Below are 20,571 nucleotides of genomic sequence, written 5' to 3'. Positions count from 1 at the left end.
ACAGGCCATGTATATATCGGCAAGCTAATAATTAGCTTTGCCAAAAAATGCATCCCCCTCTTATCTTGAAGAAATAAAGAGTTAAGATTGAAATAACCTTTTCTGCATAATCACACTTGTTCTATGAGCTGCTGGTATGAGTTTCATATCAATAGGACAATATTTGGGGAAAATATATAGGGCAAGCAGATGTTGGCAGGCAAATAATTTGCTTTGCCAGAAAATGCATCCCCCTCCAAACTTGAAGAAATAAGGAGTTAAGTGGGATTTCACCTTTTCTACATAATCACACTTGTTCTCTAAACTACTGGTATAAGTTTCATATCAATAGGACAACAGACAGGAGATGCAAATATTGTCAGACTCAGACATTAAAATGAATCTTCTCCTATATTAATAGACTGGACAGTTAAGGGTGATATCAAATGTCCTACATAAAGGACCTCTGTTTTCTCATGCTTTAAGCCAGGGGTGTCAAACTCACTTTTTTTAGGGGCCACATACAGCTTAGTCTGAACTCAAGGGGGCCACACTAGTAAACTCATTGCAAGATTAAATAGAACTAAAATAAAAGTGGACTTGTTGATTTTTATATTAAACGAATTTCACTTTTACCAAATATATTGTGAATAACCTCAGAGTTTTTAAGAAAGATATGGGCAATTTCGACAATACTTTTACTCAGTTAAACATTTATTTAAGTGCATTATGCATAAGAACTGATCACAGTGATCGCACAATGTTGCAAAAACATTTATTCATTATTAACTTAAAACATTGTCCTGCATGACAGAATACAGATACAAATTAAGAAATGATTTAAAATCAATTTTCCACATCTGGGAAGCAATTTGAACAAATTATGTGACTTCACACATTTGAAGTCTTTAATGGCAGCTTTTTCAAACACATGTTTGATTAAGTAGATTCCTCACCTTTCTTGTTGATGCATAAAATGTATACATTTTCAGCTAGAAATGTCAATGTCTGGAATTTGATAAAGGGCTGATATAAAATCAAAAACTGATAAAAACCTATGCAGGGATACAGATTTTTGGGAGAGAAAAATAAACAGAGTAAGGTTCAAATATTGAATGTTGATGTTTTGTTAATGTCATTATTTGAAATATTTTGTTAAATAATGACTATGTTTAACTACTAGCTATCATTTTAATGTTCTTTGTTTGTTCCGTATTTACAATAAGGGATTACTGTTACACTAATGATTCAATTTATATCATTTCAGACACATAGTCATTTTTGGCAAAGGTCAGAAAGAAAGGACATTAATTTATGATATTTGCTCATAATAATAATAATAATAATAATGTTTTTTTTAAAAACAAATAGCGTCAAGTACACCTCGCTGCAACAAACAGAAAGGGGCGGGGACGGACCACTGTCAGACTCATACCTTATATGGAAACGGGACCATTGCACACCGGAAGTGAAGGAGGCGCTATTTCCTATATAATCTGCAGCCTCCCGTTTTTATTTTCTTTTTAAATCTGCGATATATTTTCACCTTTACGAAGGATTTTCACTCTCAGAATGTATTTGAACTTCTCTCTTTTATTTACTTCTGCGCAGCTCACAGTTTTTAACAAATTGTGTAGCTTTCGGTGTACTTTTAAATCTGCTCCTTAGTCGCATCTTTTCGGGCCCGCTACTGCCTCTAGTGGCGAGGGGGTGGCAACACATCTAATCTAATTACGTTACCAAATCCTCCTTCATCGGGGCATGCGGGGCAGGTGTGAAATAATTAGAAATAAATGCTGTAGATGTATAACATTGTGTGCAAGGAATCCATATGGAGGCCAACTTTTAATATTATTGAAATAAATTAGCTTTTTGATTTACTCATTCGAGATGTGGACATTTACAGTTATTTAAATCAAGTTCTGAATAACTTTTTTTTTATATAGAACAAATCTGAATGTGTTTTATTTTGCCGGTAATTATGATATCCTTCTGGTTTGATGCACCAGTTAGTACTGCACTTTGCTTTTACTTTTTATGTGTATTCTGTCTGTTACAAGTAACTTTTACACACAACAGAGGAGATTGTTTTAAGTTAATAATTCCTTAGCATTGATTTTAAATAAGTATTAGTTCAACTGGCAGATTATTTCACTTATGGGGAAAATATCTTGTTAAAAGTATAATCTGTCAGTGGAAGTAGTACTTTTTTTAAAATTAATATTAAGGAATTATTTACTTTAAAAAGCTCCTATCTTGCTGAAAAGTTACTTGTAAGTTAGTTTTGTCTTACTTCATGTACTAAAAAACTAGACCAAAACTACTTGGTCAGAGTTTGTGTTTTCGCAGTGCATTTATTACATGTTAACAGATCAAGAAAAAAAAAAAAAAAGCAATTGGCTGAGTTTTATTTTGGAATATCAGAATGCCACACTTTTCAAACAATTATAATGAAAAACTGTTCAAAAAATTCTTTCTGCTTAAACTTTGCAAATATATTAATTAAAATTCAAACAAAATACGCTGAAGTTTGTGTTTATAAGGCAACAAAAAGTAAAAAAAAAAACATTTAAAATCAGTGTAAAAGCTGTGGCGTCTCTCAGCTGCTCCTCTGTGAGGGGCAGCCAGTAAATGCAGGGAACAGTTTTAGTGTTGCCAAACAAATCGTCCAGCAGCCTTGCAGAAGAATCCTCGGCTATTTTGAGAGGAAAAAAAAAGAACAAAACAGAAAAAAAAGACAGAAGTTCAACAAGAATTTATCATCAATCACACCGTATCCAGGTAAAAGGATCTAACATGAGCCGTGGTTCTGACCACCTGTGCTGCCTCGTCGTTTCCTACCGCAGCAGGGATAAATAGCTCAGTCGGTGTAAGATGTTTACAAAACGAAAACTATAGCAGGCTGTGTTAATGTTAAATATGATCATTTCTGATCACTCATTTCTTTATGTGACGAGACTGAAGTGGAAGCTTAGAAGTTGTGCTTAGCATAGCATTGGAACAATTTACACGACAAAAACACAAAAATATCACTTCATCAGAATATCCTACCCGTTTAAAATGAAAAGCTATCGCAGATGTTTGCACTAATCCTTTTATGAGAATTAAATATTCAAGAAAGAATTTGATGTAAATTGTACATTTTGTGATTCATATCCTTAAACTGCTGTCCACTTGTTTTGGCGCTGTAACTTTGTTGATGCTTTTTGGCAGAATCTGTGTGACTTTATCCACAACAACATAGAAGCACAATTTATTCTGTTATGGGAAGATTTCTTACTTGGCCTCACTAAAATCATGCTTAACAATTCTGAGTTTCTCATAAATCCTTTATTGCCACTAGCTAAATATCATATTCATTGTTCCAGGTAGAGAAAGCCATGCCTTGCTGCATTTTACAATGAAGTTAAGTTTTATATCCCGACTATGAAAGACTCTGACAAAAAATAGCTATTAAAACAATTTAAATCTGTACTGCTTTATGTTGGGAACCGAAGCCCCTTCGCTTTTTCTTGAATATGTTTATCTGTATTTGTTTTTCTTGAGGCATAACAAATGTTTCACTCTGTCGTTATACAGTGTATCTGAGAATAAAGTTTAAAAAAAACATCCCCCCTCCCCCCCCTCTCCCCCCGCCCACGCAACAGACTTCTTGTGGCTTTGATGTGAAGCAGTGATGTCACTCATCCTGTCTGTGACATCACTGGTCACTGTCTCTGTATTCCCAGATTCCACAGAAAAATTCATTTGCGGTTTTAGGTTCGACACGACGAGACAAGTATCATGGCAGAGAAGGATTATTTTTTGGCAAAAGTAAAAACTACTTCACTGGGAGGAAACGTTTTCCTGGTGGAAAGAACAAACATTTTGGAGAGGAGCTGCGAGAAATACGAGCGCGAAAACAAGGAGCTCAAAGAAATGGTGGCAATGTTGAGTAAAAAAATCGGGTGTCTCCATCGTAGCCAGAGCAAGAGCGACGTTAGAAACTGTCAAACAGTGAACGAGATGCTACGAAGTCGCAATGAACATTATGAGCAAAAAATCAGACGACTCAATTCAGATTTGGACGAAGCCAGGAAAACGACACAGCGATTACAATCTGACTATGACTCCATGGCGAGAACCAATGTGCTCCAGGAACGGACAAACAAAACTATAAAAGAAAACGCACGGGATTCTCTGAGGAAGATGACAGAAAAGACTGAATTACTGGAAGCGGAAAATGACCAACTAAAGAAAGAGATTGTTGATTTGAAAATGAAGCTGGACAGAGTCAAATCCAGGATGGAAAAAAAATCAGAGGATGAGATCTTGGTGCTGGAAGAAACGCCAAAGACCACTATATTTCACAGAATTGGGCACACTTTTCTGGACATGTACGAGTCGGGAACGATAGGAAATTGGTTGTCATCATGGTTCTTTTAATTTTTAAAGTCTTCTGTGTCCGTTCCAGGAGCACATTGGTTCTCACCATGGCCTGATTCTACCCCGGAAAAGGGTAGAGTCCCTTCTCCGGGTCAGGGGGGGAAGGGTGTCCTGCCCCAAGAGGAGGAGTTCAAGTATCTCGGGATCTTGTTCACGAATGGGGGAAGAAGCGAGCGGGAGATCGACAGGCGGATTGGCGCAGCGTCTGCCATTAAGCGGGTGCTGTACCGGTCCGTCGTGGTGAAGAGAGAGCTGAGCCAAAAAGCGAAGCTCTCGATTTACCGGTTGATCTACGTTCCCACCCTCATCTATGGTCATGAGCTTTGGGTCATGACCGAAAGAACGAGATCGTGGATACAAGCGGCCGAAATGGGTTTTCTCCGTAGGGTGGCTGGGCTCTCCCTTAGAGATAGGGTGAGAAGCTCAGTCATCCGGGAGGGACTCAGAGTAGAGCCGCTGCTGCTTCACGTCGAGAGGAGCCAGTTGAGGGGCATCTGGTCAGGATGCCTCCTGGACGCCTCCCTGGTGAGGTGTTCATGTCCCACCGGGAGGAGACCCCGGGGAAGACCCAGGACACGCTGGAGGGACTATGTCTATATGAGGGGCTATAAACAATGACTATGGCCTGGGAACGCCTCGGGATTCCCCCGGAGGAGCTGGAACAAGTGGCTGGGGAGAGGGAAGTCTGGGCCTCCCTTCTGAAGCTGCTACCCCCGCGACCCGATCCCGGATAAGCAGAAGAAGATGGATGGATGGATTTGCAGTGAGTAGCTTTGTCCCATGTTTATTAAGATTGCGTTCGCCTCTTCCAAAAAAGGTGAAAGCGCTGCCAATAGATCTAGAGGTTATTGATGAAGGTCACTGAGCTGGCAGAGCAGGTTTTAATCAGCCATTTGTTTATCATGCCCAGCCTGGAGTGTTTTTTGTTTGATGGAATTGGACCACTGAGAAATAACTTCATTTTTAACTTTCCCATAGTGTTCAGAAGAATATTAAAGTCCTTTTTCAGAAGTTTCTGCTTTGCCAGATTGTTGGCTCCAACATGCACAACTAAAGTAACATAAATATTTGGCCGATCAGCGGTTAGAGAGAGAACTTTACGAGTTAAATCAGATACAGTGTCACCAGGAGAAGAAATCACTCTCATTTTCTTGGGATTGCAAACGTGACTGATTCCATTTACTGCCTCATCTCCAACAATAAGCACTTTTGGGATACCTTTCGTTTAGCTGGTGGTTTACCTGTTTTGTCCTTTGGGGTTTGGGGGGTGGATGTGTTGGTCTTGCCTCATTGTTGATGTTTGAAGGCGAGGTTTCACTCAGAGGCTCAGGCTGGAGTGCAGAAAATCTGTTTTTCAGTGGGATTCCCACAGAGTCAGAATGTTTTGAGGCCCGGGCTGGTCGCTCTGTCCTTGGGAGCGGGGTCGGTAGAACCGATTTGGTTGCAGCTGCTTGTTTGTTTTCTTTTGGTTTAGCAGGTGTTGAGGTTGAAGGTGGGTTTCGGCTCAGAGCCGGCCACGCTGATTCGTCCAGGTGAGGGATTTCTCCCTGTTAGTTGTCTCCACGGATCTGCAGTGTGAGACTTTTGCTTAGGCTTGGCACCCAGAGCGTTCCAGGGTGAGCTGCTTGATGCGAGGCGTACGGCCTCTCCGTTGATTTGAGGAGTTGTCTGATTTCCACAGGTAGCGTTGATCTCAAAGTTCACTTCCAGCAGTTTGATTTTCATTTCTATAGACTGAAGTCGTTGTATTTTACTGCTAATGTCCCTTGGGGTTAGCTGGAGGCATTTTGCCCTGGTTCAACTTGGAGATGAAGAAAAGTAAGGTAAAAAAATAAAGGTAAAAGTAAGAAAATCCCCCAGTCCTTAGGTTTGAAGTAATCCAGTTATCATGTCGATAATGTAAATATAACTATAAAAACTGTCACTTTAAAATGTAACTCACAGGCAAAGTTATCAGTAAAGACGAGAGAGAGCAGGATAAGCTGTTCCTCCTTCAGCTACCACAGCACAATATGTCAAAATTTAATCGATAGAGTGATTTATGACCTTAATAATTAATTGCTTTTAATTTCTGGTGACTGAATGCCTCTCTCTCTCCCCCTCCTTAAAAAATAATCATTTTTTTTACATCTGTTAATCCCATCTTTGTGACACTTTGTTTTCATAAACTCCTTCTCACCTCTATGATTTTTTAAAAAGAATACAATTAAGTATGAAAAACAATAAGTGTTACACTTAATCAGTAATAATATATAGTATATATTATACCTAGAGAAATGTAAATAGATTTGGAGTGTTGTAATACCTCTAGTTTTAAACAGATTGTCTTCCTGATACACAGTGTGAAGGGGAGAGGGGTGACCCCTGCCCTGCTCAGCACACCATCTGTGTGTCTGTGTGGGGGGGTGGGGGGGCCAATTGTGAGAGGAAAAAAGCCCTTGTCCTTCCGTAAGAGTGAAACATACAGTACCTCTAAATCACAAACATCTAAAAAAAAAAACCCCTACAGTTTAACTGGTAGCATGACTAGTCAGTGCTGACTACGAGTTTGTGATTTCCTTCATCCATTCAAAAAACTAAATCTGTAAGAACTAAACTCTTACATACATATAAATTACATATCATATATTTGATATGCAATTCAAATATATGCTGCATTTCAAACACAAATTCAATCAGTGAATCTGTGTTTATTTCTTAAATACCCTTTCTCGCTGAGACTTAGTTACATCTTCTATCACTGGAAATTAAAGGCAATTAATTATTAAGGTCATAAATCACTCCATTGATTAAATTTTGACATAAGGGTGACTCTATAGTCTCTATTGTTCACTTATATATGTTGTTGAAGCCTGATCCTAATGCTGTGAAGCATTATATTTAGTATCAGGGTTAAGGTGTAGATTAAGTTTAGACTGAGGTTAGGAGTAGTTTTGTGTTCTGGTAACGTCAAGGTTTGGGGTTGTCTAATGGTGCGTTCACACCAAACGCGTTACGTCAAAAACGTGCCCAAAGCTTCAAGTTCAACGCGTGTCCACTTTGCTGCGTTCACACCAAACTCCTTTTGAGCGTCAGGCGCATCTGGTTTACAGTCAAAGTCTATGTGGAGGCTCGACGAAGGCCGTTGTGCGTTTTGAATCGTTTGAGGCGTCAAGAGCGTCCAACGGAAAACAACGGCTAGAGCTGACGTGCCCTCGACTCGCCTCCACAGTCTTTTAATGTACACCAGACGCACCAAATGCTAGTTGTCAAGCATTTGGCATCAAGCGTCTGCATTCAAAGTGCACAGTCGTCGACCTTGAAGCATCGGAGGCGTTTTTGATGCAAGTAACGTGTTTGGTGTGAACGAACCATTATGGTGCGTTTACCACGAGGCAATGAACCACTTTAAATATACAAGATTACAGTCCTGTTCCCACTAAGTCACTGGTATGATTTTCATATCTGTATTGACACATTTTGAGCTGAAAAACAGGGCTTGCAAATATCGGCAGGCTAATAATTTGCTGTACCAAAATAAGCATCCCTGCTAACTCAGACACATAGTAAGGCTTTCTGCATAATCACACCTATTATACAAACTACTGGTATGAGTTTTATATAAATAAGATTATATTTGTGGGAAGTAGACAGGCCATGTATATATCGGCAAGCTAATAATTAGCTTTGCCAAAAAATGCATCCCCCTCTTATCTTGAAGAAATCAAGCGTTAAGATTGAAATAACCTTTTCTGCATAATCACACTTGTTCTATGAGCTGCTGGTATGAGTTTCATATCAATAGGACAATATTTGGGGAAAATATATAGGGCAAGCAGATGTTGGCAGGCAAATAATTTGCTTTGCCAGAAAATGCATCCCCCTCCAAACTTGAAGAAATAAGGAGTTAAGTGGGATTTCACCTTTTCTACATAATCACACTTGTTCTCTAAACTACTGGTATAAGTTTCATATCAATAGGACAACAGACAGGAGATGCAGATATTGACAGACTCAGACATTAAAATGAATCTTCTCCTATATTAATAGACTGGACAGTTAAGGGTGATATCAAATGTCCTACATAAAGGACCTCTGTTTTCTCATGCTTTAAGTCAGGGGTGTCAAACTCACTTTTTTTAGGGGCCACATACAGCTTAGTCTGAACTCAAGGGGGCCACACTAGTAAACTCATTGCAAGATTAAAAAGAACTAAAATAAAAGTGGACTTGTTGATTTTTATATTAAACGAATTTCACTTTTACCAAATATATTGTGAATAACCTCAGAGTTTTTAAGAAAGATATGGGCAATTTCGACAATACTTTTACTCAGTTAAACATTTATTTAAGTGCATTATGCATAAGAACTGATCACAGTGATCGCACAATGTTGCAAAAACATTTATTCATTATTAACTTAAAACATTGTCCTGCATGACAGAATACATTAAACAGATACAAATTAAGAAATGATTTAAAATCAATTTTCCACATCTGGGAAGCAATTTGAACAAATTATGTGACTTCACACATTTGAAGTCTTTAGTGGCAGCTGTTTCAAACAGACGTTTGATTAAGTAGATTCCTCACCTTTCTTGTTGATGCATAAAATGTATACATATAGAAAAACTTACATACATAACATGTATATTTTACTCAACAAAACTCTTTGTTGTAAATCTGTTGCTGACTAGCACTAACTTTAACAGAATGAATTCAGCAAATATTCAAAGCTATATTTCTTTAATAGTGCAACGTTGTCAGTAACATTCCATAGGATTTGGTTTTACTCAGTTTTTGCCCCTGAAATTTGGCATCTTTTATCCTGGACAAGAACATCAACATCAGGCATCATGTCCTGAGCAGCAGCCAGTTTCAGAGTCTCATTAAAGTGCTTATATGTGAGCTTTGAGCGCAGCTTTGTTTTATTTATATTTATTAGTGAGACAATTTGCTCACAAAGGCAGGTAGTCCCAAACATGGACATATTTGCAGCCAGTGCTGTCAATTTAGGACAGCCTGGTAGGAGACACTTGTAAAATGTGTCCAAGCCAACTGATGCAAATTTGTCCTTCAATTCCACATCACTCTGAAAATCAATGATTTCAAGTTGCATGTCAACGGGCACATCAGAAGCTCTGACTGTGAGCGGTGAGCGAAAAACTGAGAGTTCTGTCTCGAGTTCGCTGAACACTGAAATGCAGCATCGCTGTATTTCACCGCAGCATCACTGGCGTCAACATCATCAACATCTTTTTGTTTTATTCTATTGTTATTTTTAGGAGCAAATATGCGTTGGGTCTTTGCGTCCTTTTTGGCCAGCAGTAGTTTCCCCACAAAAACTCTATTGCGGAGTTCCAATTTTTGCCAGTGTCTCCTTATTGTTGAGTCGTAAGAACTGAACTCAACCCAGGGAAGATGGCTCGTAGTAGACTGCTAGTTGGTTGACCTAATGGATGAGGCTCGGATGCAGTATTAAAAATTTTGTTAGCTCTAATACGAAGGTTCCCTGCTGTTCCACGTTTTCTCCATCTGTAGATAATGTAGATAATGACTCTCACTGTGGTTCACCAGAGTCCTAAATCCCTAGCAAAGGCTTTGGAAGCATTTTCAAGCAGATACACATCAGTTCGTTTAGATCCGGGGCGTGATGCGTTACTTTTTAAGATGTTTTAGCCTACTTTATGTTATTTCTTAAATCTAAAGGTCTGGCTGTAATTAGTAATAAAAAATAAAGTTTTTGATTTAACAAAGGGGATTTAAATTCAATTCTATATTGGGATTTGGTTTGTTTTGAAATCCTTTTCCACCTGATAAAGTCCGTCATTCAAAATCTGCGTCATGGAAACCTGTGAGGGAATGTCAATTGAAGTGGCCAAGCTACAAAGCACTGCGTTTGCAACATCTGCGATTTTATAGCACAGCTCATGGTAAAGTAGCTCAAAGTTCTTCAGTAATAGGAAAGTTGCACAAACATAAAAGTTGCACAAACTAACACCTTCGTCTCTGAAATGTCGTCCGCCTTCCATTTACACCCTGCCTTATAAATCATGCAGCTCCATAATTAGACTTGACAGCCGATCTGATGACAAATATTTTTATTGCGTTAACAGCAAAACATCAAATATACAGGTCACTGTCCGTTTTAAATAGGCTGTTTGTTTTTACATGGCCTCAGTCTTTCTTTCTCTTCATATTTAAGCCAAACTGCATGCTTGGTACAGTACACTCACAGCAACAAGACTGGCATCTAATGTAAAACACATGCCCTTAAAATGAATAGAAACCAGTGTTAAACAACTGGAGTTATCTGGAGGCCCTTTGGCATAACAAGAGTAGGCTGTCTGAATTACTTAAATATACAAAAAGAAACAACAACAACTAAAAACATGCAAGCTGAAGACAATTTAGAACAGAAAGCTGAAGCTTGAAAGACTGTCTTATGGGAATAAGTGAACAATAACTATGTACAAATAAACCACTGGTTTTCCATTATATAAAAGATCAGTTCTGTTTCATTAAATATCCTGTAGTTCATCTAAACAGATTTAAAAAAGTAAATTGTAGCTGACTACATCATCAAGCAGCTTATGGAAGAAAAAAAAATTAAGAGAAATGTAATTTCTTTGTTTTGCCATCAGTAGGCGATATTTACAAGATATTTTCCAGGTGACAAAAACTCTGGGAGCGTCTGCTACACAACGGCAGAGTGAAACGGTACGGAGGAAACAGCGGGCTTTTGCTGTGTCTTTTGAACTTCAGCGGGGCGATGAACTCTGACCTTGTCTTGGGGGGGGGGGGGGGGGGGGGGGGTGCACAGTATGGTGCTTACTGCTGACGAAGTGCAGACGCTCTAGTTTCAATGATTTATGTTCCACCGTCCAGTTTAAAGGCCTTGACGTTGTTGGATTAATAATTGTGAGACTGTAGGCCACTCAGTTTTATAGCTGATCAACCAGCTTTAAAACTGCATGTAAAATTAAATGAATATGAATAGTTGGAGTGGTAGGAAGTTTACTTTGAAGCTGGTTTATGTAACTCATAAAAGTATTTTCACCTTCCTAAAATAATAGCCAAAGTCATTTTTTGCCAATAAGTGATTTAAGCAAAAAAAGAAAAAAAAAAAAAATCAGTTTTGGCAAAAAAAAAAAAAAAAAAAAAAGACTCTGTCCATTAGGAAGGTGAAAATATTTGGGGGGTTTTTACACATATTTGTTAAAATGATCATTTTGATGCGACTTAGACAGATGAGCTGTGAAAAGCTCACGTTCCTCCATCTCATGCCGGTGCTGCTATTGCCGTCTGAAGAAACGCACCGCTCCGGTCAAAAACAACCAATCAGAGCCAGGAGGAGCATCTTAGTGCTGTCAATCATGCTTGTGATCGACAGCGACATCCTGGGTTTGAATTCTAGCTTGGAGTCTCGTTCTATGAAGCTTACCTGTTCTCCCTTTGCATCCTTAGATTCGCTCCAGGTTCTGCTTGGTAATAGCTAATTGATGAATGGATGGCTGGAAGCTTTATGCAATAAATAGCCATGATAGGAGTTAAAAATGAAGCCAATTCCACTAGATTCACCTCCTGCTAACAGATGTATTTATTTGAGTCATATAATTTTTTGTTCTTAGAGTACTAGATTATGATTACAATATAGGAAAATAATGAAACATCCCCATTGGATGTGGATTGAGGCATTGCCAGTACAAAACCTCCCAGAGTAAAAGAGGGGCTTCACACCAGAAAAGTGGCAAATGAAACATCTAATATTTCAAGAGCCAAATGAGTACACTGCAAAAACACAACATTTTTGCCACGTTTCGTTTGTCTAGTTTCTAGTGCAAATATCTTAGTACATTTGAAACAAGACAAAAACTAATTTAAAAGTAACTTTTTAGCAAGATATAGGAGCTATAGGAGTCAATAATTCTTTAATATTAATGAAAAGGTAGATTATCTCACATATAACATGGGGAAAATGTCTTATGCGAAGTAATCTGCCAGTATTTATTAAAGTCAATATTAAGAAACGACAGACATGAAACAAGTTCCTGGATCTTGCTGAAAAGTTACTTGTAAGTTGGTTATGTCTTATTCCAAATTTACTAATATATTTGGATGAGAGACATAAAATACTTGATAATATTTTCTGTTTTTGTGGTGCAGCAACTTTGTCATTTAACTTAGAGGTATTGATGCAAATGTTAAGTGAAACTTTCGGGTTAGCATTTATTACCTTAAATGACAATACGTCTGAGTAACATTATGAATGTCTGTGGCCTTATTATTAAACTCAAATAGGAAGAATCAATATGGGAAGGTTTTGCCCTTTCTGGCTGTTTGTTATCATGCTGCCACCCAAACCGCTGACACCCCACTTCCTGCCTGGTGACTGATTTGATTGACTCGTCCACGTACACAGTCTAGGATGAAGAAGACAGCGGTGCCATTATAAACCTGAAAGGATGCTCGTAGACTCAAGCTGGCCCACTGGCACCCCTCAAGCATCTGACCCGCCACCTGCTGGGCTATGGGTACAGGCCGCAGACCCTCTGCTTCACGGCCCCCTTCAGAGTCACTCCGCCTCAGCAGAGTCACCTTGACCAAGTTGCAGGAGTGAATGAGTTTGAGGTCCAACGCCACACTGACTGTGCCACTCTCCCCGAAGACAAAGTCCTTTTTCTGATTCGGAGATCCTTTCCCCAACAGCCCCATTTGCGGCACCTGGGGACTGGTCTGGTGGAAGAACAGAGGCTTGTTCCGTACTGCTCCAGATGGAAGGCCAGTGTTGGCCACAGAAGCAGTCATAGAGGATGAGATGGCAGCAGGGACCCAAAATAGACTGAGAAGACTGATGCCAGACTCATCGCCAAAGAAGCGTACATTGCACTGAGCTGGAGAGAGGATCTCAAAGCCAATGGCATCCCCGGGACTGACTGTGGCGGCTCCAGACAGAGATATAGATGTGTCTCGGTAGTGAACCCCTGGTTTGAAGACCCGAAACATCTCAGTGGAGGTTCCATTTTTGTTGAGATATGCCACCAGCTGAAAGCCGTCACTCACACAAGCTTGGCCCATAGAGTACAATGCTTGCTGGAACACAAAACGCACAGATCCGTTCTCTGCGAAACGGATCCCTCGACTGTCGTGACTCAGCCCCACTACGTAGGGGTCAGAGGTGGAGGAGATGCGGAAGGCCGGGCGGTAATTTGTGTGGTAATGTGCAGAAACCACGGCCTGTGCTGTCATGGCAACAGCCCCGGTGTCGTGAGAGAGCCAGAGGAGGGAGAGCATGGCTGCAGAGGTGTCGTAAAGCTGCAGACCTTCGCTGCTTTGGTTGCAGTGATGGCTGGCGCTCCGAAGAAACAGGGACATAAGGTGACCCGGGGCGACTTCCGCGACCCCACTGATGCTGACGCCTTGAAGAGACCTTCGTTCCTGGTGCTCCACCCGTATGCCGCTCAGGTCACGGCCGTCGGACCCGTCTGTGTGGTTTACACGTAGGCAGACCTGGATGAAGCTACGGCAGCCGTGACCAAGCGACAGAACTCCGTCGAGCCAGACCAAACCGTGCTGCTTTAGGACCAGCTGCCCATCCTCAGCTGAAACCAGACCCATGTCGTCTCTTCCCTGTATGTGAAGCTGCGCGCTGGGGAAGGCCTGACCCAGGATCTGGCTTTTTGGACCCTTCAAACTTATGTCTCCAGACCAGGAGAGCGACAAAGCGGGAACATCGTTAACGGAGCCGGAGCAGACAGCGTCTGTGACTAAGGTGCAAGGGGAAACAACCGGTTCCCCATCGCACTCGCTGCAGGCCTGACATTCATCCATCTCAGAGTTGTAGAAGTAGCCATGGCCACACATTCCAGAGTTGGCGTCACGTACCGTCATGCCCTGACACTTGAATCCGCCTGGTGATACGACAGGAAGCAAATTGGACAAGTAGGAATAAAAATCCGTGAATCGGAAAAAGGAGAGAAAATATTGCAATGTCGATAAATAAAAGCATGATTCATCGTACCTGGAGTGTTAATGCACTTCTGTTTATCTCTGCACAAGTCTGATATTTCAAGACATTCATCTCGGTCCTGTAATAACAACAAACTAGTTGGAGCCACTGGTTGCAGTGAGCAGATGATGAATCAAGACTCTGCCTGCTTGTTCCCTTTACTGGAGAAATACAGTTCAACCATTATTTTATGTTTCATTAGCACATAATAGCCGACAATAGCTGTGTTTCCATTGGCAGTGCAATTATGGGAATTGGAACTGGAAAAGAAATTTGCTAAATGGAGACATGTTAACTTTGAAAAAAACTCACATTTTTCGAGAGAAGGTTTTTACGGATGAGGTGGCTTTTCAGCAGAATTGAAATGGGTGTGTATTTCACAAATCTCCAATATAAACACTTTTTTGCATCTCACGAGTCATGTGACCTGTGTGACGTTACTACCGGTGGAAAAAACAAAGAAGAAAAAAGCGGTAGGAGGATGACGGTGGGACATGTTGTTTTTTTAACAACTTATCACATGAACAAGCTTATTCACGTGTGATTTTAATTTTGCATCTTATTGAATGGAAACACTGCAATTCCTAAATTTAGTTTTTTCGACATTAGCAGAGTATTGGCAAAGTTTAATGTTCAATATATATATATATATTTTTAAAGTCCAAACTGGCATGACTCAGTTGAGTTAAGAAAGCCATTCGTCGAAAGCGTAAAGTTGCAAACCTGGCAGATCCTGTCAGCATGGACAGAACACTGGGCGACCAGGAAGAAGCCAGGAGGGCAAACCGTGCACTTTTCACAGCCAGGATGTCTGCTGCTGTAGCTGCAGTACTCCTCCGGACCGCAGCTCCCACAGGCCAGCTGGGGTTGTCTCACCTGACCACATTAAATGCAGTAAAGTGAGAATCCCTGAACCAGTAGCAGGACCGAAGAGTTAATCTGGTGTGATGGTTCAGGAATCTTCCCTTTTTTTTAAAAAATTTGAGGCAAATCTAGATACCTCAATGTCTAGAATAACATGAGCTCACCTCCATCACACTGGCCTCCATGTCCATTTTATGCAATGACATAGCTTGTTGTGTTCGATGGGGTCTGACATGCCCACTCAGGGTTTCCATGTGACTGTCCAGCTCCTCCTGAAGGTTCTGGAAGGACGTCTGCTTGACGGTGTCCATCAAAACGCCGTACTGGGCTTTTACCTGCACACATAAATCTCTTCAGTTCGGTGTGATCATTCGACAGACGTCACACTTTGAACACAAAGATGCAAAACAACACATCCATTCAAGGATTTAGAGAGACTTCAGAAAGACTGGGGCTGGACTCAGTGCATCAAGAGACAAACAAATCCTACACATGGGCTGCAAATGTTACATTTCTCGTGTCAGGCCTCTCATAAACCAGATCTGGACTGTTGCCTTCTTCTGACGAAAACAAAGTTTGTGTTTTATTACGTCAAGTCGAGGTCCCAGAGTCTGGAGGCAGAGTGGAGAGACACGGAATCCACGTTGCTCGAAGTTGAGTGTGAAGTTTCCACAGTCAGAGATGATTTAGGGTTTGCCATGCCATCTGCTGGTGTTAGTCCACTGAAGTCCTCTGCGATGCAGCTGTCTACCCGGAAAGTTTAGCACACTTAATGCTTCTCTCTGCTGACACGTTTTGTGGAGATGCTGATTTAATTTTCCAGCAGGATTTATCACCTGCCCACTCTGCTAAATGTACCAACATTTGGTACTGGCCTATCCTGAAACCTAAAGAGAAGCAACGGCGTACTGTCAAGAGGAAGACGAGGAACTCCAGACCCAACAGTGCAGATGACCTGGAGTTTGCTGTCAAAGCAACCTGGCCTTTCAGTACAACCCAGCAGAACCACAGACCAGTCACTTCCATCCCACATTGCTTTGATTGATTCATGCAAAAGGAGCCCCAACCAAGTTCTAGGTGAACAAACTTCTCAGAAACCTCACATTTCTGTTTAAAATATGCTTCTTTTTTTTCATTGACCTTATAGATTATCCTGAATTTGTGAGACACTGAATTTTGGGTCTTTGTTATCTCTAAGCCATAATCATCAAAATGACAATAAATAAGGTCTTGAAAATTTTACCCAATGTGTAAAACTTTCCACACCATGTCTGTACAGTGAAAGTAATGCTGGAAGAACTCTTAGAACTCAACTTTTAGATACAGCCCAGATCCAGCGCACCAGAACCAAGTTGTTGAATTATATCATCAGCTTAGGATCAACTTATACTGGGTTCTGCTAATGACCTTCTTTTTAGATTTAGGAGTACTGAAGAGTGGAAACCTGAAAGTTGCAGGAAACTGAGGATTAGGGTTTCAAAATTAGATGTTATGGGTTTGAAAAGAGGCTTGGGATGAATGTTTACAGATGTCTTCTATCCAGCCTCTCTGAGCCTGAGCTAATTTGTAAAGAAGAATGTTTGCTTGAGACAAACTCCAAAGGATCAGCATGTACAATTGCATTGAGCGCTGGTGCTACGCAGAATTGATCCCGGTGAGCTGAATGCAAATGAACTTAGTACTTTTCATGAATTTGTTTTTTTGTTTTTGTTTTTTTTTTTGTTTCACATGAAAAGCCAATAAAGTACATTCCAGTTTGTGTCAAAATGTGAAAAGTTCAGCGGGGGGCGTGAATATTTTTTGCAAGATTGATACTTGGCACAGATTCACTCCTAAAATCAATCGTTCTTTTTTAGATTTTTTTTTTTTTTTTAGATCTGCTCTTCTAATCGCCAGTAACCAAACATTAATCATTCCTCATCGATCGCTGCAGACATACTTGCTCCATCTGATCGAACATCCTCCTCTGTTGCTCCAGTATTTCCCTCTGCTGGTTAACGAGCGCCCCCTGCTGTTCACTGAGGAGTCTCTGCAGTTCCTTGACCTCGCTCTGTTGGCCCCTGAGGGCCTCGACGAATCTCTCCTGGCCCTTGGATAGCTGCAGCTGCAGGACAAGAGCGTCCTCTGATGGAACCTCGTTGGACCCTGTGGGGAAGAAAGAAACTTTTTATGCGACTGTATTCCCCCCACCTCCCGGATTAAGAGGCATTTTAATGACGTAACATAAATCGGACAAAGTTCAGGGCTTCCTCTCACATGTGATTAGGCCATAGTTTTAGGAAGGTGAGGATATAAAGTCTATATTTGCACACTTATGCTAACCACAATCAGAGTTTGAATTGAATTTAAATATCATGAAACGTGAAAACTTCCTTGATTTTGATAAACCAACCCCGCCGGCTGCAGCCTATCTGACTGCGAAGTTGGCTACTGTGCGCTGCTCTAAGGACTGAAGGAAAGCCAGAGATGATAGTCTGAAGTACCTAAGGAAGGTTAAGTTAAATGCATTTTTAGTGCAAGCCCATTACTATATGTTGCATTTCTACGAACAGCAAGACATAGATTAATGCAATGGCAATTGCATTTTCAAAAGAGTGTGTTAAAATATTTTCAGAAGAGGAAGACATTAAACTTAGATGGGGATGCTCAAAGTAATTTACTGTGCTCTAGTTCCCTCAAGATAGAAATGATAGTTATCTGTTACTATGACGTGTAATATTTAAATATTATTAACCCTTTCTCCCAACTCCAGACAGCCTTCCATCACAAAGTTTTTTTTAAAAAAAGTCCTAGTGGAAGTCTCCTCTAACACTCACCTGGCATCATGTCACATGCCAGCTGTATCCAAGCTCCACGATCCAAGCCAAAGTCCGGGAGCTCGCCGAGGAACTGTGCAGCCCTGTCCGTCGCTTGAACGGGAGAAGAGTCTCGCCTCCCGTCGTCTCCAGCATGCGTCCTGCAGCCGCTCCCGACGCACTGCTGCTGCTGCTGCTGCTGCTTCTGGCTCGCCCTGTGGGGCGATCTGCACCCAATCCCTTTGCACTCTCCCTTGTCATCATCGGTCCCACGATGAGAAACGGTGGTCGGACAAGACCCGCCGGAGCAGCCGGGATGAAACACCTCCGCCGTGATAGTCCTGGGGTTCGTCCTCCTGGTGCCATCGGTTCCAAAGCCTCCGTGTTGACTCTGGACACCGCTATAGAAGGATATCGGGGGGCTTTGAGCTTGGTGGCGATGGCGGAACTGACCGTCTTGCTGGTAGCTGGGATAAACCTGCCCTGTCCTAGACTGCGCAGCGTGGTGTGGTTGCCTTCTGGGAGCGGATGCCTCCGTGTGCCCCTGGCAGTGCGCTCCGACGCACGGTCTGCTGCTCCACTCCTGGCCTGGGAAGCAGCGCGTCCCCCGGCACCCCTCGGGTCCGCTCCCCGAGCAGAGGGCAGAAATGGAAAGGAGCACAAAAGTCGCACAGGCAGTCTTCATGTTGCAGTTGTTCCACGGGAGAAAATGTGCAAGGGGGCCCCGTGGGGACGGTGGCCAAAGTTTTCACGCGTCCAACTTCTCAGATTTATGGGCCCCGTTTGATCATCACGGCGAGGAGGGGGAAGAAAAAAAAGAAAATCTTTCTGCGCAAATATCTACATAACTCAACTTTACTGCACTGGTTCAGTTTGCCTCCATCGCGCACGGCTTCTGGCTTCTATCTGCCTCTGGCCCACATGTGGCGCTCACTGCTCCTAATTGGCACCAGGCTTTGCTCCTAGTCTTAAATTAACCCGTAGCTTTCCCGGACGTACCTCTCTACCGAGTCACCCCGTCCCCCAAATATCCCATTTGGTTGACATGGTTAACATTTGTACCCATCGTGTCCACATTTACAACTTCAAAAGGAAAGAGGGACTTTTCAGGAAAACATTTACCTTCTCTCTTCACGCTTTTCATTTTGATGAAAGGAGTCTATTTTGTGGGGGGGTTAACAGGCCGACGTGCTCTAGGGATTATAAACTCGCAAGGCCATTCAAACTTTCATCTAGCTTGAATTCAAAAGGCTGCGGTGGGACTTTTGGAACACTGTCTTCTTAAAATTAGAGCCAAAACTGTTAAGTCATTTTTATGACAGTTCATTACCACTCTCATTTCCCTTCACTTAAGATTAAAAATTGCTTGAAAATGCTTTATTACTTCTCATAAGCCTTCACACAAGTCGTCATTCTTCGAACATCATTACTATAATCAGTTCCTAATAGTAAATGCACACTACTTGCTGACGTAAGACTGATACCGCAGTATACTCATAGTGGTCAAGCGATTCAAATATATTTTTAGAATTCCTTTGAACTGTTAACTTTTTTAATATGAGGCATAGGCCTATATATACACAAAACAAAAAGTTGGTGTCAAAATGACAGTTTTTAAAATTTCCTGCAGATTTTCTCTAAAACTGGTTCAAATACAGGCACCACGTTCCTTCAGCTCATTTCCATTCAATTTTATTCGTCCCTGATGGACAACGTCACGGTACATGAGTAGTACAAATAGACTCAAGTGATAAATGACACGACCAAATTCATAAAATTCAGTTCAAATTCAAAAATACCTTATTGAGCCCAGCCAGAAAATAAATTCACACATGCTCATAAATAAATAAATAAACATACATACTGTAGGTAGTAAAAAAAAAAAAAAGTGCAATGTGGCCATCAGTAATAAGGGTAAGTTTACAACATAAAGTAATAATGTACAGTTATTAAAAATGGCATATTCATATTTGAAGGAAGGTGCAGCATGGAAGGTAATTTAAAGGGGGAAAAAAGCACAAGTTGTGCACACATAAGTGCGTAAAAAACAACAACAGCCTATTGACAACAGGAATGTGCAGGAATGTTATTTGAAATGAGAAAAACTGCAAATATAAAGATTTATAAAGATTTATTGAGTCTGTTGGGTGTTGTGATGGTTACAAAGAGGAAGGGTCTGACCTAACGCTCCTTCGTTCACCCAGGATGCAGTGTTAGGTTTGAAAAGCTCCCCTTCTCCACGGATTTATTTTTGAATTATTTGAAGAGCACATTAATACGTTATCACGGCCAAGCGAAGCTTCGTTGACCGACGGGTCCTCGGGTCGGGATCGGATCCGATGGATTCGTGGATGGTTGTGTCCAGAACCAGCATGCGGCGGCCCTGGTTGGACAGTTTTGTCAAAGGAATGTGTCGTCCAAGGATTCTGCTCGCCATATTTTCTTTCGTAGTTGTTCTTATTGTGTTGCCTTCCGAGGAGAGATCCAAACACACTGCGCCGAGTGAGAAAGGAATCCGGAT

At 41.2% G+C, this 20,571-nt stretch overlaps 1 protein-coding gene across 1 annotated transcript; it reads right to left on the bottom strand.

The window, feature by feature from the left end:
- Nucleotides 1–12,296: 12,296 nt before the first annotated feature.
- On the bottom strand, nt 12,297–18,957 carry LOC111608802. Its single transcript, XM_023334932.1, has 6 exons — nt 18,072–18,957; nt 17,195–17,400; nt 15,420–15,590; nt 15,115–15,267; nt 14,404–14,470; nt 12,297–14,293 (listed from the first exon to the last, which is right to left on the bottom strand). Exons 1-6 carry the CDS (start codon nt 18,733–18,735, stop codon nt 12,729–12,731), a joined length of 2,826 nt encoding a protein of 941 aa, XP_023190700.1. The 5' UTR covers nt 18,736–18,957; the 3' UTR covers nt 12,297–12,728.
- Nucleotides 18,958–20,571: the final 1,614 nt, after the last annotated feature.

This window comes from Xiphophorus maculatus, chromosome 6 (genome assembly GCF_002775205.1).
Source record: "Xiphophorus maculatus strain JP 163 A chromosome 6, X_maculatus-5.0-male, whole genome shotgun sequence".
In the NCBI taxonomy this organism is placed as follows: Eukaryota; Metazoa; Chordata; class Actinopteri; order Cyprinodontiformes; family Poeciliidae; genus Xiphophorus; species Xiphophorus maculatus.
Note: the sequence above shows the minus strand (reverse complement) of the source record. Positions and strands in the feature narration are given on the sequence as shown.